Source organism: Geotrypetes seraphini, chromosome 13, assembly GCF_902459505.1.
Source record: "Geotrypetes seraphini chromosome 13, aGeoSer1.1, whole genome shotgun sequence".
NCBI classification, from domain to species: Eukaryota; Metazoa; Chordata; class Amphibia; order Gymnophiona; family Dermophiidae; genus Geotrypetes; species Geotrypetes seraphini.
This window is the reverse complement of record NC_047096.1, coordinates 52,959,959-52,975,833: the sequence shown is the minus strand read 5'-3', so window position 1 is coordinate 52,975,833 and position 15,875 is coordinate 52,959,959. Positions and strand designations below refer to the sequence as shown.

The 15,875-nt window shown below is 41.9% G+C and overlaps 1 protein-coding gene across 6 annotated transcripts in view; it reads right to left on the bottom strand.

The window, feature by feature from the left end:
* KIRREL3 (kirre like nephrin family adhesion molecule 3) overlaps positions 1-15,875 on the bottom strand; it is a 1,600,598-nt gene that overhangs the window by 195,576 nt on the left and 1,389,147 nt on the right. For all 6 annotated transcript variants that reach the window (XM_033917922.1, XM_033917923.1, XM_033917927.1 and 3 more), the window contains one exon: positions 7,149-7,254. In XM_033917922.1, the coding sequence (XP_033773813.1) occupies positions 7,149-7,254 (106 nt within the window). The remainder of the gene's footprint in view (positions 1-7,148; positions 7,255-15,875) is intronic.

The following is a 15,875-nucleotide window of genomic DNA, read 5'->3' as shown; positions in this document are numbered from 1 at the left end:
TGTGTGGACATAAACAGAAAACGCTTGAATCAAACATGGCTACGGCAAGCTTCCGAGTCACAAGTAGGTAGGATTAGGGCAGACTTATGATTTGAATATTTTTTTTTACAATAGAACATTGCAGAAAGCATCCAGAGCAAAACTTGGATGTTTGAGGCTAGACTTGTAAGTGCCAAAAAGGTGGCCAACTGGATCCCATTACTCCCACAGTGGTCACTGACTCCTTCCTACCCCCCAAAGATGTGAATGAAACAGTACATACAGTACCTGCCTGTTATGGCTAGTCCCAGTAGAGCAGCAAGCAAATTTCTGGAATAGCCTAGTGGGTGGAACAGTGGACTATAGCGATGGGGACCCAGGCCCATATCCCACTCTAACTACTACACTTATGGGGGATTATGTGAGTCTTCCAAAACCTATCTAAATCCCACTGTACTGACATATACATGACACCTGAATGCATAATCATGTATTTTTAATGGGCATAACTAAAGGGCAGACTGGATGGACCATTCAGGTCTTTATCTACCATCATTTACTATGTTACTTTAAGGGCTACTGGTGTGGTATACAGTTGGGTACAGTAGGTTTTGGGTGAGTTTTGGAGGGTTCATCAGGCAATGTAATAGGGTTTTGGTAAGATGTGTACCTGGGACCTTTTCTGTGAAGTTCAATGCAGTGCCCCCTAGGGCTCTGCTGGATCATTTGTGTGGCCAGTCTGCTAAGAATGCTGGCCTCTCCTATATCCCAATGACTGTTTTTTGTGTATTTTTCATTTGGACATTTTTTTTAATGGTTCAAAAAAATAGAAACATTGAGGCCAAACACATTTAGGAAATGCCCATTTTTGGAAATATAATAAGACATTTTCCTGTTCTGAAAACTGTCATGTTTACTACTGGATTTTTGGACATTTTCCGCAGAACATGTAAACTCAGATTTAGATGTCATATCGAAAATGCTCCTCCACATTTACTGGCTTCTATCTACCCACATGCTACTTATTCCTTCAAAAGCTAATAGATTTTTATTTTTGCTAAATACATGATGGCTCTGCTATTAATGCATATCTATGTGATATCCTGAAAAGGTATGTTCATTGTCTGTATGGTCAATGATTTTCTTCTTAATAATAGCTTCCACCAGTTTAGTTTAGGTTAGTATTAAATTTAGTAATCATATTCAGTTTGGGGGGGGTGTCCCAAAATGTACTAAGAAACTTTGCATTAGAAACAATACATGGAAGATGGAGAGCCTGAGTGGGTTAAGGTCAACTGAGAAGAATATGAACCTACAGGTGGGGAAAGCATACAGACTATGGTCTATTGAATGCTTTCCAATCCATCTCCCATATATCTGAGCCACAGAGGAATCTGTTCCTGCTTACTTTATGATCATGTGCTGCTTAAAAGGGGGCGCTACTGTGGTACTGTGGCTTTCCTCTGCTCCTCTCCTGGCACTCCAATCTTTGAGATCTCCGACATCTAGCTATCAGAAATCTGTTGTCTGGTCTTGCTTATGGCACCAATATCTTAAATTCAGCCCTGCATTCTATTAAAGAAAGATTCCAAACTTTTTATGCAGTAACGATGACTATCAGGCTAATGCTTCCCTCATATAACATAGAAACATAGAAGATGACGGCAGAAAAGGGCTACAGCCCATCAAGTCTGCCCACTCTGCTTACCCACCCCCTGTCTATGCCCTAATGACCCAATTTTCTTATCTTGACCCTCGTAGGGATCCCACATGGGTATCGCATTTATTCTTAAAGTCTGGCACGCTGTCTGCCTCGATCACCTGCACTGGACGCTTGTTCCAATGATCAACCACCCTCTCTGTGAAGAAATACTTTCTGGTGTCACCATGAAATTTTCCGCCCCTGAGTTTGAGCGGGTGCCCTCTTGTGGCCGAGGGTCCCACTAAAAAGACAGGTGCAGCACAGCACAAAATTCCTGTATATATACTGCTTCAGCACAGAATAATGGACAAAAGTTATATCAAAGTCGCCTCAATCTAAGCCTACTACTTGCTTTCCAAACTCTGTATTACATCTTTCTCTGACACTACCATGCATCTATTCTGTACCACATCCATCACTCTCCCATACTTTACAACTCCTTTTCTGCAATCCCTGTTAATCTCTTCTACTTTGAGGTCCATCCCTAAAATGAGAATAAGATTCCAGTTCCATCCTGGAACGGCATGCTTCCCCACTTCAGCTACCAGCTCCTTTTCTGTCTCTGTACGTTTATTCCTCAATTCTAATGTCCAACCAAATGCTCCTAGCATTAACCTTATCATGTATCCTCTCATATTCTCATTTGGTATCACTGCAGCATATTAAAATTTTATTTCTGGATGGATCACTGAATCATGCCATATGGAAGATTTGCATTTGATATTCAAGCCAAGATCTCATAGCCTCTGGATGCAGGAGAAGGGAAATCTTATCCATCATTCTTCTGCAAAACCTACTTCCATATTCAGGACACACAATTATGCATTCCAAAGAAAGATATGATGTGTGGCCATCAGTCAAGGATCATCTGCAATCTGCAATCGTGTATAATTCTTTGTAACATATAACATATACAACATTCTATGGAACAATATGTTGCCTGTAACCCACCTAGAAGTCTAATTAATAAGGAGTCAGTGGGATATAAGATTGAATATAACATAACATGCTGACAATATCTAATTAGTGGTGGTCAGTAAGAGGGAATCTGATATCATGGCAGGTTTTACAAGTAGTTGTTGTTTTTATTGTTGTAGCTCAGATGTCTGACAATATGTATTCTATAAATGCTGCCAAAATATCTACGCCCGATCCAGAAATGCACATGCAACCTACTATATTATAGAAGCAATCATCAATAATTGGATGCTAACAATCAGTTTTTGACTTTACTTGGCATAATGACTAACGACTGCACGCACATCTGGCTGCTCACCATTCAATAAGCTTGGGCGCCCAAATCCTACAGCATGCAGCCCAAAAGGGGGCGTGGCTAGGGGGGGCATGGGTGGGTCAGGGGCATTCTCAAAAGATGCATGCAGGGTTAGAGAATTCTGGGGATCTGCATCCAACATGTATGCCAGGATTTATACCAGGCTCCACCTGGCATAAGTCCTCGTGCCCAAAGTTGGGCAGCAGATGCTATTCTATAAAAGCTACTCATCCCAGAGGGAGTGCCCTATGTAGAATGGCACTGAGTGGTATATAAAAGAGGTCCAAAACCATAAGAATATTTACGTAGGATGATTGATTATGGTATAAAAGTGTCTATATTGAAAACCATCTAAAAAAAACACTAACTCTGTATTGCAACACCTTTACAGAAGCTCATGTAAACTGCTCTGAATTGACTCCCCAGTCATTAGTAGTGGTACAGAAGCTTTCAATAAACATAAGAATAGCCAAACTGGGTCAGACCAGTGGTCTATCTAGCCCAGTATCCTGTTCCCAACAGTGGCCAATTCAGGTCATAAGTACCTGGCAGAGACCCAAATACTAGCAAGATTCCAATATGGAGACTGGATTCAACTGGCCAAAATATAAAAATCATTCTTCCTGATGACCTGCTAATGTCCTCCTTCCAATCCTTTTGAATTCTGACAGCACATTGTTATATCCTTTGTGAAATAACAGTTATCAATGTAACCCAGAGTGCCAAAGGAAGCTTGTACCAAGGAGTGAAATTTATTGCCTCAGTGAGTGAGATCGAAGGCTAAAAAAAAAAAGGAGAGATTTCAGATAATACAGCTGTGGTATATCCTGATTTAAAATCTGATGGCTACTGAAGATAGAATTGTATTTTGTTTGCTCTGCTGCTGTTGTTTTTCCTCCCCATATTTAAGGGCAAACACAGTGTGACAGAGCAGCCATCTCTGGAGTACTGAAGTACAACTATCCATCTTGCACCTTCAATGTTCCAGCTTATAAAACCTCCAAACCATTCACCAGTCTTCATGACCAGATAAGTGAGTTAGTAGAGTTTATTTACGAGTATTGGGATTTATTAACTGCCTTTATGCGGCGATTCTTCCATGGTGGTGTGCAGCAAGTACAGCTTGATATAAAACTTAAAATGTTGTTAACAGCATAGGAAAAAGACCAATATAAGCATAAATACAATCAATGAGGCACACTTGGAGATGATAAAATTAAACCCAATGAATAGGACTAACACGGTAAACATTCAACAGCACTGTAAAACAATCATAAAACAGAAATATGATAAATGTCAGCAGAATATAAGAGACTCTAGTAGGCAACATGGAAGCACATTCATATAACACAGTTGTGATATGATGTCAGCACGATACAAATGAAACAGTTTAATAAGCACACATTAGAACGCTACCACTACTATTATTTATTATTTCTATAGCACTGAAAGGCATAGGCAGCGCTGTACATTTTAACATACAATAGACAGTCCCTGCTCAGAAGAGTTTGCAATCTAATTTAGACAGGACATTTCAGGGTTGGGGAGATTATAGTGGGCATAGGTATCTGACAGCAGTGAATAGGAATTAAGAGCTCAAAGCAGTTTCAAAAAAGTGGGCTTTTAGCTTGGATTTGAATACTGCTAGGGATGGAGCATGACGTATTGATTCAGGCAGCCTGTTCCAGGCATACGATGCTGCAAGAAAGAAGGGACGGAGTCTGGAGCTGGCAGTGGAAAAGAAGGGAACAGATAAGAGGGTCTTGCCCAATGAGCAGAGATCACGGGGAGGAGCATAGGGGGAGATAAGTGAGGAGAAATATCAGGGGGAGGGGGGGCTGTAGAGCAAACGCACTTGTAAGTCAGCAAGAGGAGTTTAAACTGTATTCAGAAATGGATGGGGAGCCAATTAAGTGACTTGAGGAGAGGGGTAACATGAGAATATCGGCTCTCATGGAATATGAGTTGTGCAACAGCATTTTGAATGGATTAAAGAGGTGAGAGATGGTTGCGCAGGAGGCCCGAGAGAAGTACATTGCAGTAGTCTAAGTGCGAGGTGATGAGAGTGTGGACAAGGGTTTTGGTAGTGTGTTCAGAGAGAAGAGGATGGATTTTGATAGGGAGGTAGAGGAGGAAGTGACAGGATTTGGCGGTTTGCTGGATCTGAGCAGAGAAGGATAGAGGGAGTTAAAGTTCACCCTAAGGTTGCGAGCTGAAGAGTTAGGGAGGAGGATAGTGTTATCTACAGAAACAGAGAACGGCGAGAGGGGAGAGGTGGGTTTAGGCAGAAAGATAAGGAGTTCAGTTTTAGCCATATTCAGTTTGAGATAGCGGCAAGACATCCAAGCAGCAATGTCGGACAGGCAGGCTGAAATTCGGGCCTGAACTCCTGCAGAGATATCTGGCGTGGAGAGGTAGATCTGGGAGTTGTCAGCAGAGAGGCAATATTGAAAACCATGAGAGGAGATCAGCATACCAAGAGAGCGGGTATAGGGAAAAGAGGAGAGGGCCCAGGACAGAACAGTACACCAATAGATAGCGGGATGGCGGCAGCGGAAGATCCAAAGTAACATACGCTGAAGGTACGACAAGAGAGATAGGAAGTAAACCAGGAGAGAGCAGAACTCTGGAATCCCAGTAAGGACAACGTGTTGAGAAGGAGGTGGTGATCCATAGTGTCCAAGGCAGCAGACAGATCGAGAAGAATGAGGATAGAGTAGAGTCCATTGGATTTGGCCAGGAACAGGTTGTTAGAGACTTTAGCAAGAGCAGTTTCTGTAGAGGGGAGAGGGTGAAAGAGTGAAACATTGTAACATCTATCCGAGGGGGGCAAGTGCAGTTGAGATATAATTGGGTAGATTTTATGTTGTCAGTGGTCTGTGTTTTTGAAAATGCTCACCAACAGCAGCTAAATTAGCCCTGGATATTCAGTGCTGAGCCTTGTGTAGGCACCAGTACTGACTATTTAGTGATAATGCTGGGTGTCCTGGCTGCTGGAGCTGATGTGGCCCCCAACTGAATATCAGCCAGGACCCACATAACTTTAAAATTCTCTGATCCCCCCCCCCACACACACACTTATGATACTCTTCAAACTACCAGACCTCTTCTGAACCCCCTCCCCCAAAACAATTCCCTGTGACATCAATCCCCCCCCTCTCTGGCCTGCTATCACAAAGGCCTTCCCTGGGCTACCCGTGAACTCTTGCAGCAGCCATTTTCTGTGATAATTCGGCACTTTTGGGGGACAATTCTATAAGTAGGCACTTCCATTTAGGTCCCCCAAGAGCACATGGTAAAAGCTTATTCTATAAGAGAACATAGGTGTCTAGGTTTCATTATAGAACAGAAGCGTAACTCAATATCAATGTCCTTAACATTTAGGCACATGCCCTTATGCCAGCTATAGAGCCGACACCTAAATATGGCAGCGATGGCATGAACTTACAATATTCTGTAAGTTACATTTATAAGTAGAAGCCCTGCCTATGTCCTGTCCATGCTTCATCCCTGCATATGTCCCCTTCACAAATATGTGCTGTGCAAAATAGGCACATATTTACAGAACAGTTCCTAGGTGGAATACTGTCCTGTATGCACATACGTGCCTAAACATTTGCTTGTGTATCGCTCAAGTAAATGTTAGCACCTAATATATAGAATTGATCCATTTGAAATTCCATCATGAATATATGATAAGCCAAGGCTCTGATACAGTTAGCAGATTCTTTGGCCAATGGCGTAGTAAGGATAGAAGGTGCCCCCTGTTTCTTCTGCCCCCTCCTCTCTGCGCCCCAGCTCCTTCCACCACCCCCAACTCCACACTCGTATTCTCCCCCCCCCGGTACCTCTAAATCTTTGCCAGCGCAAGTGGCTTTTTACCAGCAGCATACTCTTCACACCAGCATTGGATTTACTTTTGATGTTACTTCCTGGCCCCATGACCCAGAAGTGATTCAGAGGGGAACCAGGCTGGTACAAGCAACAGGCAGGAAAAATTGCTTGCACTAGTGAAGATCTACAGAGATATGAGGTGGAGATGGGGGTGGGGTGGGGAGAGATGGTGCGAGCATGGCATGGTGTGGCGGGGCAGGGTAGAGAGGTGCTGGCGACCCTATTGACATGGTGCCCGGGACAGTGCACTCCCCCCGCCTCACCCCCCTTACTTCGCCACTGCCTTTGACCATGTCCTACCTGTACTGGGTGACTGCAGGGTTTGCCTTAGCAGAGCAATGAAACTTCACTGGATTGTCTTCCAGAACAGGTTGAGGTTCCACAGAGAGGTTAACTAGGGGTGGATCTAAAAAGAGAGAACAAGATACCTTAGTCAAGTGAGGTGGAAGTAAAAAATTCAATTAAATACAGCTTTCATAACGAGGGCGAAGCAATCTTTTGTATACGGTTGTTACAATAGCTACAACTGAGAGCAAATTCTTTTGAAAATGAGATTTCTCTGCAGGAAATATTTTAAATAGAGAACCATTGCTAGAGATTATATTGTATAAAGTCTTGTTTTGTAGCATTATAATTCGTTAAACAGATTATTATTTCAGTTCCCTAAAAATACTTTAGAGCACTAGTGCCCTTGGAAATATAATATAAGCTAATTTTGGAGAATCTGGGTGGAAATATATTGAATTCATGTAAATGGCCATTTGCTGCTATGTATTCTGTCTGTTCTGGTGTATAATATTCTCTCTCAGATTCTCTTGCCAATGTATTTTATTTATTTATTTTAAAAATGTATCTCCTACCTACTAGCTAGGCGAGTTACAAATCATATACATAAAAATCACTCACAGCACATAACAACAGAAAGTAACCTACAGTATAATCAGCAATTAAAATTAACCTACACAATTAGATAAATTTCAAACAGTAAAATTCAGGCAATACCTTTATAAAAAATGTCTTCAATTATTGGTCAAAGTAAGCCTGTACAAATAAATGTGCTACTGTGAATAATCCCAGATCGATGCAAGATATTTTAAGATAAATATCACTGTTTGAAGATGTCTCTTACAAAGATCACTACTTAATAACAAAAGAGATTATCATATGTTAGGTGATTTCAATTGCTGTTGTCAGACAAGCCATTTCAAGTTGTTCTTCAGTATCATCTTAGCTCTATTTAAATTATAGGATCCCATAGGGATTGTCATTATCTGTGGTTTTTATTAACTTTTATTTTCAGCCCTTGGCAGTGGTTTTGCAGACCCCGAGGGTACAGTTTCAAAATAGCAGAAGGGTGGGACTGACTTTCCATTGGAATTCACACAACCACAGTACACACACTTTCATAAAAATCTACAAACATGACTCCTACCAGGAGTCCAAAGAAACTCAGACTAATAATACAAGTCACCCAAAACAAAGACAATGTTACTGGCAGCTAACGTCGTTCCTCTGCACAAAAAAGGTTGCAGGGCACAGGCTGTGAATTACAGACCGGTGAGTCTCACTTCAATTGTGAGTAAGCTCATGGAAACGCTAATCAAACGTGAATTAGACACTATCCTGAATGAGGAGAATCTACGCAACCCCCACCAACACGGTTTCACTAAGGGTAGGTCATGCCAATCCAATCTTATCAGCTTCTTTGACTGGGTAACTAGAAAGCTGGACCAGGGAGAGTCCCTGGACGTCATGTATTTGGACTTCAGTAAAGCTTTCGACAGCGTCCCCCACCGTAGATTATTGAACAAAATGAAATTGATGGGATTAGGTGCAACACTAACTCAATGGGTCAATGACTGGCTAAGTGGTAGACTTCAGAGAGTGTTGGTTAACGGTGCCCTCTCCAAAACATCGAGGGTGTCCAGTGGAGCGCCGCAGGGTTCGGTCCTGGGACCGATCCTTTTCAATATATTCATAGGAGACCTGACCCAGGGGCTTCAAGGTAAGATAGCATTGTTTGCCGATGACGCCAAACTATGTAACACTGTAAGTAAAAATGATTTGTCCGACAGCATGAAGCAAGACCTGCTTTTACTGGAACATTGGTCCATGACCTGGCAGCTGGGCTTCAACGTGAAAAAATGCAAGATCATGCACCTTGGCAACAATAATCCGTGCAGAACATACACACTGTACAGCGAGACCTTGGCTAGGACGGCAGCAGAGCGGGACTTAGGGGTGATCATTAGTAAAGACATGAAAACAGCCATCCAAGTGGAAAAGGCTACATCCAAGGCTAAACAAATGCTGGGTTGTATCCGTAGAAGCTTTGTTAGCTGGAAGCCGGAGGCCATAATGCCATTGTACAGAACCATGGTGAGACCTCATCTGGAGTACTGTGTGCAATTCTGGAGGCCACACTACCGTAAGGACATACTGAGAGTTGAGTCGGTTCAGCGCATGGCCACTAGGATGATCTTGGGGCTTAAGGATTTCTCATACGAGGACAGGCTGCACAGTGCGGCTATACTCTCTCGAAGAGCGTAGGGAGAGGGGAGACATGATTGAGACATTTAAGTACATCACTGGCCGCATAGAGGTGGAAGACAATATTTTCTCTTTCAAGGGTCCGTCAGCACAAGAGGACATCTGCTGAGAATCAGGGGCGGGAAATTTCATGGGGATACCAGGAAGTACTTCTTCACAGAAAAAGTGGAAGACCATTGGAACAAACTCCCAGAGCAGGTGATCGCGGCCAGCAGCATACAAGATTTTAAGAATAAATGGGATGCCCATGTCGGATCTTTACAAGGGCAGTGTAGAGGTGATGCCACCTGTGAGCGACCCCTTAGGAGGTTGTTAGGGGAGGGTTAATGGAGTGGGCAGACTTGATGGGCTATGGTCCTTTTCTGCCGTCATCTTCTATGTTTCTATGTTTTTATGATATATTACCTCCGACCATACAGTATGTATAATTTGATAACAATTTTATAACTTTATGTATCATATATAATTCTTTGTACCATATATAATTGTACAGTATACAACATTCTATGGAACAGTATGTTGCCTGTAACCCACCTAGAAGTCTAATTAATAAGGAGTCAGTGGGATATAAGATTGAATATAACATAACATATGCTGACAATATCTAATTAATGGTGGTCAGTAAGAGGGAATCTGATATCGTGGCAGGTTTTACAAGTAGCTGTTGTTTTTAGTGTTGCAGCTCAGATGTCTGACAATATGTATTCTATAAATGCTGCCAAAATATCTGCGCTCGATCCAGAAATGCACGTGCAACCTACTATATTATAGAAGCAATCATCAATAATTGGATGCTAACAATCAGTTTTTAACTTTACTTGGCATAATTAACGACTGCACGCACATCTGGCTGCTCACCATTCAATAAGCTTGGGCGCCCAAATCCTACAGCATGCAGCCCAAAAGGGGGCGTGGCTAGGGGGGCATGGGTGGATCAGGGGCATTCTCAAAAGATGCATGCAGGGTTAGAGAATTCTGGGGCTCTGCACCCAACTTGTATGCCAGGATTTATACCAGGCTCCACCTGGCATAAGTCCTCGTGCCCAAAGTTGGGCAGCAGATGCTATTCTATATAGGCTACTCATCCCAGAGTGAGTGCCCTATGTAGAATGGCACTGAATGCTGCTTTGTCCTGGTGCCTGATTTTCAGCAGGAAAAAGGGAGAAAGGGTCTTGCCTTAAAACGTAGGAACACCCAAAGATAAAGGCAAGTTAGATGTCAAAAACACCTGGAAATTTATTATAAAATGTGCATAAAACACATCAATCTGTGTTACAGTCTTTGTGCATGTTGCAAAGCACCAAACTGGTAGCTGGAATCAGAGAGGTCCTGACTAGGATCCCAATTTCTGCTTTTGTAAAATGCCTTCCTCAGGGGACACTGACATAAAGGGCTCCTTTTACGAAGGTGCGCTAGTGTTTTTAGCGCACGCATCGGATTAGCACGCACTAGCCAAAAATCTACCGCCTGCTCAAAAGGAGGCAGCAGCGTCTAGCGCACATGGCAATTTAGCGTGAGCTATTCCGCGCGCTAAGGCCCTAGCGCGCTTTCATACAAGGAGCCCAAAATGTCACAGAAAAACACTGTAAAATATTAACAATAAAAAAAACACAACCCATGCCATGTCAGCGTCTGACGCCATCAAGAACGCTGTGATTCCAACTACCAATTTGGCGCTTTGCTACATGCTCAAAGACTTTAACACAGATTGATTTCTAGGTGTTTTTGGCATCTCAGCACCATTTGCTCAGTCTGGCACTGAGTGGGTGATTCTATAAAATAGGTGCTACCATTTATACATCAATTATGTATGTAAATGCCAAAATTCCACATGTTATTCTGTAAATATGTAGATATTTACAGAATAATACTTAGGTGGAATTTTGGCAACAGAAGTGTAGAGAAACTTATGTAGCATGTATTTTACAGGTAGACATACATATAGGTGGAGTCTGGGCATTGCATGGGTAGGATCTAGCTTTACATCTTTGTCTCACTTTACAAAATGGTGGAAGGCTCACTTTTTAAATCAGGCCTTTGGGGGTCTCTTTGCCAGGCAGTCAGCATGTGGAGGAAGGTGAGGCTATGAAGTACAGCCTTTCTCAATTTTTGTTTTATTTTAGTTTTTTGGTTGGGGAGGGGGTTCTTTTCTTTTATGGGGCAATCATGTTGCAAAATGAAGTTCTTTTCTGACTTAATTATTTTATATTTCTTAATTGGAAACCGCTGCTTTTGTCTTGGCAGTATATTAAGATTAATAAAATAAAACTGTACATGCAAAACTTTACAGCTTTAACTTTTAAATTAAACAGACAAGAAAACCTATAAAAATCTATAATAATAAAATGCTAACTGCGCATGCGCACTCTTACCGTGTGCTTCCTTGATCCCTGATCTGTCCGGCATGCGCGCCAGACAAGCCTCCCTGCTTTCCACCTCACGCCGCTGCAGAAACGGCCCCATACTCGCGGCTCGGCTTCAGGCTCACTTAATCCCTTGCCGCCCCCACACTTTCCCTTCCCGCAATCTGACCGGCTCACTTAGTCCCTTCCCGCACCTCCCCCCTTCCCTTCTCGCGATCCGACCGGCTCCCTTAGTCTCTTCCCGCACCCCCCTTTCCCTTCCCGCGATTCAACCGGCTCTCTTAGTCCCTTCCCTTCCCGCAGTCCCGACAAACCTGCGACTCCAGCAGCGTCTGCAGCACTCTACACATGCTGCTTCAGGGCATTCTTCTGCCCTGATTTATTCTGGCACGTCCCTGATGACATCATCAGAGATGCGGCAGAGCAAATCAGGGCAGTAGAAGGCCCCGAAGCAGCGTGTGTAGAGTGCTGCAGATGCTGCTGGAGTCGCAGGTTTGTCGGAACCGCGGGAAGGGGGGAGGTCGGAAAGGGACTAAGGGAGCTGGCCAGACTGCGGGAAGGGAAATGGGGGATAGGGGAAACGCTGCTGCAGCACAGGGAAGTAGTGTGGGGGGAGGGAATGCTGCTATGGCTGCTGCACAGGGAAGTGGGGTGAGATAAATGCTGCTGCATAGGAGGCAGGGAGAGAGACAGACAGACAGAAAGATAGAAAGAAAGACAGACAGTGGGAAGAAGGGAGACAGAAAGAAAAGAAGAAAGACACAGGGGTAGGGAGAGACACAGAAAGACAGACAGACAAAGGGGGCCAGGGAGAGAGACAGACAGAAAGAAAGACACCGGGAGGGAGGGAGAGACAGAAATAAAGAAACACAGACAGACATATATTCTAGCACCCATTAATGTAACGGGCTAAAATACTAGTCTTTATAATAAGTATAATCTAAGTTGACGACACAATTTAAGGAAATATTACAGCAAATGTCCACAACTTGGAGGATCCAGTGAGAAATGGAGAAAGTATCATGGCAATACCTCTAAAATAAGGAGAAATAAAAAGAAAAGGTTGCATGCTAGATTGCTAGAAGAGAAGCATATCTAATAACTCACTTTTTTTTCTTTCTTTTTTTAATCTTTATTAATTTTCAAATATTAACAGTGTAACACACAGGTATAAGAACATATAACAAGTCAAGAAAAACACATTCAACCTAAAGATATTCAAAATAAATTATTTTATCCCACCCACCCATCGATTAATAATAATAACTCACTTAAACAAATCTCTCTTGAGGTGCTGCAGTAGGAGCCGGTCTGGCAGCAAAAAAAGTCAGATCACGTAACACCTTACAATCAAACAGTTCATTGACTACCAGTAGAAGCGATGATAATTTTCAAATTTGCCTGTTTATGTTACAAAACTATATTTGGTCTTGCTCCAAGTGATCGCTTGAAACATTTTGCATTATCTGAAATTAATTGCAGAGCCCGTAATATCATATTGTTTACTTTTTCATCACTAAAGGGTTGTACATGTAAAAGATCTCTCGAGAGGACTTTTGTTTTCCAAGCAGATAAATGGAACAGGAATTTAAGTGGTCTGATTACATCTTCTCATTCTTTTTGACGTCAGAAAATCATTGAAAACTTATTTGTTTGTTAATTTGTTAAATGATTTGCTAATTTTTTTGTATTAGTGATTGACAATGTTAATTTGCTGTACTATCACTGTATTTGTATAGTTTCCCTCTTGTTGATAACCTCATTGAACTACGAGGTATCGTGGTCTATAAAGTTACTATTATTAAATGAAGGTATTCCCAGAATATATACTTATTGGATTGTTAATAAATTCTACATTTACAGGGAGATTTCAGACAAAAAGAGGCCCCTGAGTCACTCCTGGATAGAGCAATAAAAGCGGTCACCATTTCTGGGTTTCCCTAGAAACATCTGGAAAAATCCAGACTTTAACATTTCTAGATAATCTCTCTTTAGAGCTGAAGTCAACAACATCAGCTGAAGTTACAGCCCAAGTCACCAGGGTATTCTCTGTCAAATTATCTGAAGTTAATTCTTCTCAGCTCCTAGATTCCAAAGAGTCTACAGCCAAATTTTCCTATTCTATTTACCTTCCTTACATCTGGGTAGCCAGAAAATACCCTTTTGGGTTGCATTTGTACTGGTGAACCTCTAGGGACTTGAACGGGGAGCGTGAGGGGTCCTGTACATCCAGACTCAGGGAGACCTCAAGCTCCAAGGAATGCTTCTGGCCTCTGTCTCCAGTCACAGCAAATGGTACGTATTTCTCCTGGATGCTGCAGAAAATGATCAATTGGATCACAGATAGGGGCATTTAGGTAGGGGGTACTAGGTTGTCCCTGTTTCAGTCCTCCCTTTTGATTTCCCATGACAGTTGAATACTATCCCTATATCATTTTTTCTCTTGATGCAATGATTCTTTGGAATCCACTGCCTGAGTTCTTGAGGGGTGAAAATAATTATTTTAGTTTTTGTTGACATTTAAAACCCTATCTGGCATAAGTAGTCTATGAATGCATATTTAAAAGCAGTACATAAATAAAGTGACATTCAAAGCTTAGTCTTCCATGGTAAACCTATCGCTCATTGTATGCAACATGTGTATTATATTGAAATGCACTGCTGTGATGCTAACCAAAACAATTATTGAAAACCCTGCAAAACCACTCAAAACTATGCAGAAAACCTTCCATTCTAAAATAAAACTAACAACCAAGATTCCCTACGAAAAGGCAGCCTACAAAATATTACACTGTGTCGTAAAATATCAATATGTTGGGGAAACAATACAAGCTAGACCAGGAGTGGGTAACTCCGGTCCTCGAGGGCTAGAATCCAGTCAGGTTTTCAGGATTTCCCCAATGAATATGCATTGAAAGCAGTGCATGCAAATAGATCTCATGCATATTTATTGGGGAAATCCTGAAAACCTGACTGGATTCCAGCCCTCGCGGACTGGAGTTGCTGTGAGTTCCCGTAGTCTCTTGAGACTACGACGGGAACTCCCTACAGCCATTTCCTCATGGCGATATGCACGGGTCAGGAGCGTAGGAAGATCGCTCCTGCCCCGAAAGCCCTCTAGACCACCAGGTAAGGCCGGGAAGGCGGCAGAGAGGTAATGCATTACACCCCAACCAAACAGGTTTTCGAAAATATCACAGCACTGAATATTCTATGATTGGTCTAGTTACAAACATTCATTACTTTCTTGACCATCATAAATCTGTAGCACTTTTTTCTTTAGACCTATCCGCAGCTTTCGACACCATAGATCATGAAATTCTTCTTAATCGTCTGCAATCACTAGGGATTGATGGCCAAGTCTTACAGTGGTTAACATCCTTTCTATCAAACCGAACTTCGAGAGTTAAATTTAATGAGTCCTATTCTGAAAACTTTTCCTTATCTTCCGGAGTTCCACAAGGATCAATACTATCCCCTCTGCTATTTAACATTTTCTTATCCCCACTCATCACTATGTCACAGTCACTAGGATTCACAACATTTTCATACGCTGATGATATTCAACTACTGCACCCTCTCAATCCAGAAAACACAGAAGAAATAATAACTATCACTGACAAACTAGAAAAAATAAAAACCTGGTTAAATAATAACAAATTGGCTTTAAATACCCAAAAAACAAAAACCATGCTTTTCAATTGGAAAGGAGACATATTTCAAAAAACACCATTCATACTTGATAACATCCCATTAGAATCAGTACCTAAGTTGAAAATCCTCGGCGTAATAATCGATGTTGATCTATCTTTTCATGACCATATCAGCGCAATAGTTAAATCCTGTTTTTACAGATTACGTCTCTTACGTTCAATTTCTACTTTTTTGGAAGCAAAATCACTCAATATTTTAATTCACTCTCTTATTATTTCCAAACTGGACTATTGCAATGCTCTCTTTGTTAACATAACTCAAAAAGAAAATAGACGTCTCCAAATCATCCAAAACACAGCAGTAAAATTAATATTCAATGCAAAGAAATTTGATCATGTTACCCCCTTACTAATTAAATCACACTGGCTTCCTATAACCCACCGAATTACCTTTAAAATAT